The sequence below is a fragment of the Tasmannia lanceolata genome, unplaced genomic scaffold, assembly GCF_043159265.1.
Source record: "Tasmannia lanceolata isolate RefF3 unplaced genomic scaffold, GAP_Taslan_0.1 ptg000015l, whole genome shotgun sequence".
Taxonomy (NCBI): Eukaryota; Viridiplantae; Streptophyta; class Magnoliopsida; order Canellales; family Winteraceae; genus Tasmannia; species Tasmannia lanceolata.
Genome location: NW_027518692.1, coordinates 28,893,975 through 28,902,050, shown reverse-complemented (window position 1 = coordinate 28,902,050; position 8,076 = coordinate 28,893,975). Strand labels below are relative to the sequence as shown.

At 38.2% G+C, this 8,076-nt stretch overlaps 1 protein-coding gene across 1 annotated transcript; it reads left to right on the top strand.

Annotated features, from left to right (window-relative positions):
* The first annotated feature begins 2,956 nt into the window (after window positions 1–2,956).
* On the top strand, window positions 2,957–3,630 carry LOC143845722 (uncharacterized). The gene has a single exon (XM_077354133.1). It carries the CDS (start codon window positions 3,098–3,100, stop codon window positions 3,434–3,436), a length of 339 nt encoding a protein of 112 aa, XP_077210248.1. The 5' UTR covers window positions 2,957–3,097; the 3' UTR covers window positions 3,437–3,630.
* Window positions 3,631–8,076: the final 4,446 nt, after the last annotated feature.

The window sequence follows — 8,076 nt, the reverse complement described above, 5'->3', positions numbered from 1 at the left end:
CTAATAATCTAGATATATAGTCAAACTCTCTTCTCCTCCGGAGAACAAACCAAAACTCCATTGACGAATCCAAACAGATTGAGGTTACAACTACATAAGGAAGAGAGTAATTCTGACTTTTCTTCATACCTTCAAATTTCTATCCTACCATAGTTTCTACTCCAACCTGCCAACATACAAATTACAAAGACACTCCTTTCACACGCAAATGACAAAACCGACTCTTGATTCTATATGAAAACAAAAGAGAGACCCACACCTTTGTTTGGCCCATCCACTCTCAAAGGTCAAATAATCAATCAACCTTCAAATGAGAAAAACAAAATGATATCGACACTCCTTTCTTTTTAACACTAATACCCCACCCTTTATTTTATACCCTTTTTTTATTAGTTGTCAACTATTATTATAATTCATATACAGCTATCAACACTAGGGTGTCCATGGAGACAGTCAAATGAACCATCCGAATCACTTAAACGACAGGATCTAGACACACTAGTACGATCCATGGACATAATTCGGATCCCGATCATAGGATCCGAAAAAATCACCGGCTAACACAAGCACTTGGGGTAGTCCTATATCCGATTTTATTATATTATTTTAGGAAATTCAACTCTACTCAACCTAACTCAACAAAGCTTTTGTCCCAAACTAGTTGGGGTCGGCTAACTGAATCCTTTAGAAAAATTTCATGAAGAAGGTGAAAGGAATCTACCCGGCTCTAGTTGGGTTCTTCTAAGTGGATCATTTTCTTCCATTCTATCCTATCTAAGGTCACGTTCTCTGTTATGTTCCTAGCTATCAAGTCTTTCCTTACTGTTTCTACCCAAGTAGTTTTCGGTCTGCCTCTACCTCTTTTTACTCCATCAATTTGGCATGAGTCGCCTCTTTTTACCGGAGCATCCAAAGTATGGGTGTTCAATCGGTTTGGTGTCGGAAACTGAAACCGAACCGAATTTTACGAAAACCGAACCGAAACTGAACCGATTAAAAATTCGGTTATTCGGTTATAACCAAATAGTGATAGAAAAAGACAAAAAAAATCTATTTGGACGGTTTGATTGAAGGGCTATGATCAATCTATCAAAATGGGTTTTTAGGCACAACCTATTGAAGTTGTGATCAATCAAATGGACGGTTTGGATCATCCTACGGAGTGCTCATACACCATTTTTTGAAAAAATAATGTTTATTTTTGGTTAATTTCGGTTATTTGGTTAACCGATTTTTTTTCCCGAGATAACCGAAACTGAAACCGAATAACCGAATTAACCAAAAATAAAAACCGAACCGAATTAGCAAAAACCGAACCAAACCGACCGAATCAATTCGGTTCGGTTTGGTTATTTGGTTACAACCGAATAATAAACACCCATAATCCAAATGTCTATGTTGGATATGTCCAAACCAACTTAAGCGGTGCTCTCTCATCTTCTCCTCAATTGGTGCCACCCCCACCTTTTTACGAATGTCTTCATTTTTAATTCTATCTAACCTTGTGTGGCTGCACATCCATCTAAGTATTCGCATCTCTGCTAAACTCATCTTATGCACATGCTACTTCTTAGTGGCCCAACATTCTAAGCCGTATAGCATGGCTGGCCTCACACATGTCTATAAAACTTTCCCTTCAACTTGGTAGGGATTTTACGGTCGCACAAAACTCCTGAGGCAAGCTTCCATTTCAACCAACATGCTCATATTCTATGGTTAACATCCTCTTCAATCTCTCATTCCTTATATAGAATTGAACCAAGATAGCGAATGATATTCCTCTTAGGTGCCTCCTGTCCAGTCATATTTACTACATCCTCGTCATGCCTCCTTACATTATTAAAGTTGTACCCATATACTCTGTCTTAGTCCTACTCTGTCTAAAACATTTAGATTCCAAAGTAGTTCTCCATAACTCTAACTTAACATTTACTCCTGCTTTGGTTTCGTCGATTAATACTATGTCATTTGCAAATACCATACACCACGACACCTCATCCTGGATACCCTCTGGTATCCATAAGCTCATCCATAACTAGCGTAAAAATATAAGGTCTTAGAGCTGATCCTTGGTGCAATCCTATTGCAATTGGAAACTCACTAGATGTGCCATCCATGGTTCTGACACTAGTTACTGCTCTATCATACATATCCTTAATCACATCAACATATTTAGTATGCACTTTTTTCCTTCCAAGAACTCATGACATAGGACCCACCACATAACACTCATGTGAACTCTATCATACTCTTGCTCCAAATAAATGAAAACAATATGAAGGTCCTTTTTATGTTCTTTAAATCTCTCCATTAACTGCCTAATCAAGAAGATAGCTTCCATAGTCGATCGTCCGGGCATGAAGCCAAATTGATTCTCTGACGCATTAATCTATTTCTTAGTCTATGTTCAATTACCCTCTCCCAAAGCTTCATGGTGTGACTCATTAGCTTAATTCCCCAGTAATTGGTGTAACTCTGAATATCCATTTTATTCTTATAAATAGGTACTAATGTATTCTTCCTCCACTCGTCAGGCATCTTCTTAGTACTAATGTACTAATGACTTATTAGCTTAACTCCGCTTGTGTTTTTCATAGCCTGTCCCAAGCTAGGATAAAAGGAGGGTTGGCAGCTGGCCGTAAAATTTGCCACTCTTCTGTGAAATGATTTTACGAAATTATATTCTAATTTTTATAACATTAGGCATTATTTTAAGCGTATTCTCACTATAAGTAGCACCAAGTAAGATGTCCAATGGACGGTCGGATTTGAAATGGATCGTGACCATGACTTGCACATAGATCCGATCAGAAGTGGATCCATCAGCACCCATAATCAACACCCAATCAGAAAATTATTTAACAAGTGAGGAGTGCCATTAGCAAAATGAGAGTACGTGGTTTTGAATCATCTGACTTTATTCTCTCAGTCCCCACCAAACAGCATTTAACAAAGAGTACACATATCAGCGACCGAACAGTAACAGCTACAAAACTCCCAAAATTAAGATCCCCAAGAACCTATTGAGCTGTTTCCAATTGAGAAATACCCAAATCCAACACCCTTTCTCCTTCAGAATTTTTGTTTTTCTGGTTTCATGGAAGATTTCAGATCAAAGTCATATACTGATGGGAGGATGCAGATTGAGAGTTATGAAGGTATGCCCCCTTCTGGGTATGATCTCAGATGCTATAGTACTTCTTATGCTTCTTCCCAAAATACCTATATGCCCAAAGAGATAAAGATCAAGAAAGGGAAAACAAATGGTGGGTCTTCTTCCAAAAGTTGGAGCCTTAATGACCCTGAACTTCAGAGGAAAAAGAGGGTTGCAAGTTACAAGGTCTATGCTGTGGAGGGGAAGATGAAGGGCTCATTTAGGAAGAGTTTCAGATGGCTTAAGGATAGATACTCACAGATAGTCTATGGATGGTGGTGACTTTTGAGTATTTTTTCTTTATGCATTTATGGTCTTCTTTTTATCTTTATTTGGGTTTCTGTTTGTGTTTGTGATCCATGGAGCCAATCGATGAAAAAATTATGGATTTATGTATCTTCCATGATGTGATGATATGGCTGTTTTATTCCGGACTTATTTGCTTTGTAAATTTAATTACTGAAAGTTCTGCTTAATTTAGGTGTCTCTTTTTTATAGATGTCTTTCTTTCTTTCTTTCTTTCTTTCTAGCTTTTGGGTTTTGTATAGGCTTCATTTTCTCACAAGAAATCTAAGCTTCCTGGGGTTTCCTGATATTGGGTGGTTATTTTGTAGAAACTTTTCTCTTTAGGTTTGGCTATAGCAGCTGTTATGAGTCTGAGTTTTTATTTATTTATTTTTAATTAGGGATTGATTTGTTGGTATGGGCATGGATATCTTTAATTTGAGTATGTTAAGGATTTTCGATTTGAATTTGTTGGATTCAAGGTTGGTTCTTCCCATAGTTTCAAAACTCCTCCGTGTCATCGTGGATTCCCCAAGTTGACTCCCTCTTACCTTGGCCGCGTTCTTGTCCGAGCCTGTGTTTTGCCCTATTAAGTCAATCAAAACTCCTTTGACTCTCTCGAGTTAGGGTTGCATCAATTGAGTGCTCAGCCATGCCAACCAAGTACTTGACCGCGTTGTGCCGAGTTGATTTGGATTTTTTTTAGCCGCATTTTGACCCGTATCCACATTTTAAAACACGGGTTCTTCCTAGATTTTGTTTCCTGATACTGGGGTGGTTATTTTGTAGATGCATTTTCACTTTAGATTTGGCTATTGCTATTGCAGCTGTTTCGCATCTGTGTCTTTTAATTTGAGTTTGTTAAATTATTTCCGATTTGGATTTATCGGATTCAAGGTCAGTCCTTCCTAGATTTTGGATCCTGGGTGCCTTGTCTTCCCTGCGGCTGCTCACGTTGGTCAATTTGTATATCCTTTCCTTGGGTAATGGCAATTAAATTCTCAGGATGGGTTTTGGTGCTAGTTTTTTATTTTTTATCTCTGCTTCTAAAGACCTGTATTACCATTTCTTCTCACAACTTCGAACAAAGTTTCTTCTGGTGCGTTTACAAATACATTTGCTACTCTGATTCCTATGCTTGATATCACGCTCTGATGTTTGATGAATTCTGAGTTAACTTTAAGCCCATTGAAGCATTTTCTTTTCAAGGTGTGCTTTGTCCTTTTGCCATTTCAATGAAAAATTGCTGCAAGAGTAGTTTAAATAGATTGTGTCCTTCCAAGCTCGATGCTTGCTATATTGCCCGGATGTTTGATGAACGCCGAGTTGAGTTTAAGCCCGTAAAAGCATTCTTGTTGCAATTTAGTTCAAACATCATAGTGATTCTGCAAGACTAGTTTGGATAGTTATTCTGTCGTTTAAATCTTGAAACATGTAGTTACATGTATTGTTTTCCATTATTTTGTTCTTGTGCACAAGATGAGTGTAGCGACAATGCAAATGCTTAGATGGATGTGCGTCCACACAAGTTAGATAGAATTAAAAATGAAGACATCTGTGAAAAGGTGGGGGTGGCACCAATTGAGGAGAAGATGAGAGAGCACCGCTTAAGATGGTTTGGGCATATCCAACGTAGGCCTTTAGATGCTCCAGTAAGAAGAAGTGACTCGTGCCAAATTGATGGAGTAAAAAGAGGTAGGGGCAGACCCAAAAGAACTTGGGTAGAAACAATGAGGAAAGACTTGATGGCTAGGAACTTAACAGATAACATGACCTTGGATAGGAGAGAATGGAAGAAAATGATCCATGTAGACAAACAAAACTAGTGTCAGGATTAGACTTAGTCAATTTGAGCCGGGTAGATCCTTTCACCTTCTTCATGAAAATTTTCTAAAGGATTCATTAGCCGACCCCAACTAGTTTGGGACAAAGGCTTAGTTGAGCTGAGTTGAGTTGAGTTGTGTGTGCATGCAATAAAAGATAGATCCGTGTACCAACACACACACACACACACACACACACACACACACACACATATATATATATATATATATGTATGTATGTATGTATGCATCTATATATATGCTGACCTTTAAATGGAGAGAGAGAGAGAGAGAGAGAGAGAGAGAGAGAGAGAGAGAGAGAGAGAGAGAGATGTTGACCTTTAAATGAAGTAAGGATTCTTGCGCGACTATAACGTCTGTGGTGTAATGCGGTTGAATATGGATTTGTTGTATTTCATTGTCAAAAAAGGATTTAGGTCATCTGTGTGGATGCGTGGTTGTGATTCCTTTGTAGCCCAAGCATTTTTGGAATCTCAGAACCACATGTATCTTGAATCATTGATTGGCCAAACAACTTTTGGAGTTTCTCCATTTCCTTCACATCCTTTGTTATACTCCATACAGGATAGACGATATGATACACTAGAGCTATGGGTGACATCAGATAGAGCTTATCATGATGCCTGAATTATATATGCCTTGAAGCCTTCACCTTGATCTGTTCCATTCGGAGAAAATTTATTGGTTGTCTATGGCATCTTTTACAAGCGCTGTTGATATTTATGCCTATGAAGGGTTGCGCCCGCTCCAATGGATTTGTCTTATTTTATTGAACCTGGCAAGCACTCGGGTATGAAGATTGATTGGGTTTATCTGATGAGTTTTGAGCTTATTATATAGAGTTGGCCTTTGTACACTTTTCAAGGTTAAATGTGATCTTTAGCATTTCATTATGAACTGAAATTTAAGCAAAAAGCATTACAAGAAATCGTCATTTTGAGATATTTTATCTTGAATTGGTTCCATTAGTGTGATGAGTCAAATATGCCTTGTGGTTACTAACACAAGGATCTACTTGAGTTACACACGTCAGATAACTGCAATGTCGTTGATGCCATGGCCATGGATTGAGTCATGAATAGGGTAGGATGCCATTTGATGATTGATAAAGCTAGGTGTGCCTGTTCAAGTGGATGTAGAGTAGAGTGATATGGTAGTCTTACATGCATACCATATTACCATGTTCATTTCCATGATGGTACCTGACCTGTTGCATGTGGGGCGCTACTTGGATTAATTACCCTGTAATTAACATTCCAAGGTGAAGCTGTTGGTCCATAATCAATTTGGTCCTAGTTGCTTCTAGTTCTGTAGGAATTATTCTCATCAAGGATCCCGAACCTTTCTTTTCAAAAAATTGATGAATGGTTGATTAGGGAGGTTGAGACATACGCTGTTAAGCCAATGCAAACTTGACTCAAGGGTTGTGACAATCATTTTTCTGTAACTTACCATTGGGAAAGGTAAAGTAGAAGAGCAGGTGATTTCATGCTATATATACTGTTTAATGCTTGTTTTCATTTCCTATCCTTGCATCCATCAATGTCTGTGTATACCATTCATGTTCCAATGCAGTTTGCTTTCAGAAGGTAATGTTATTTTACAGATGTGGCTTCTCTTAGTCATCTCTGAGTTTGACTCAACATATCTAGAGGAACATTTTGTATTCTCTGATTTCTTGTGCATTCTCTTGGCTTAGTAGGGTGATTCATGTCTGTTTTTTTTATTCTTAAATGAACCATTCCTCTTACAATGGTGAAACTGGGTCAGTTTCTATGTGGTGGAAGATTTTTCTAAGAAAGCTTCTGGCTCCACTTGAATAGGGAACTGTAAAGATGGTCCCATAAATGTTCATGATCCTCGTTTCCAGTTGCATCCAAAGTTGAGAATTTGTTCTTTTCTTGGACCCCATGTCTGCAATGAACACGTTGAGTATCATTACCTTCTTCATTATCTTCAGGAGGGTTGATCGACACCCCGATTTTATTCATTTCTGTATCGCACTTTTAACATCCCTGATAAGCATGTAACATTCATTTGCTCTCTTTCTTCTAAATGCGCCTCTCCATTGTGAGGCCATGTTTGTTTTGGATTTTGAAAACAAATTGAGTACATTTTTTCTTTTTGGTAGAAGGTAAGCATATTTTTATTAGTTGTAACAAAAAATACAACAGTTGAGGGGACGAGAGGCGCCTCCTCATATATATATATATATATATATATATATATATATATATATATATATATATATATATATATATATTTTTTTTTTTTTTTTTGAAAGACGACAATTTTATTCCATAAATGCAGAGATTACAAAATGAGCAGCACCAGGGACAAGGTGTCCCTGTGATATACATTTGATACCTACATCAAAGATGACATTGATCTGTCCGATCTGCTCGCCCCCTCCTTCCCCAGGAGATCCGCCGTTGTATAATCATCCCCTGCGTGACGAAATCAGTCTGTGAAGTTAAGCCTGCACTGCTAACTCAGCGCTGGATTAATTTGATTACCCTGTTTCCTACTCATGTTACTCATTGATGACCTCCACAGGATTTTTTTTCACCTCCCATCTTCGCAAGCCGGTCAGCCATGTCGTTTGCCAAGTGTGTCACATGTGAGAAATCCGGGCTTAATGACGTGCAAAGCTCCCGAATTTCAGTGATTATTGCTTGCCCACATAAAGACGTTTGCCAAGTCCCCCTCGAATTTCAGAGATTACTACTTGCCCACATTAAGACGTTCACCGAGACCTCTCGATCATTAATGGTAATTTGTTTACCGAGACCC

What these genes read in the sequence shown, in the direction of transcription:
- LOC143845722 (XM_077354133.1), top strand. Translation starts at nt 3,098, where the DNA reads ATGGAAGATTTCAGATCAAAGTCATATACTGATGGGAGGATGCAGATT.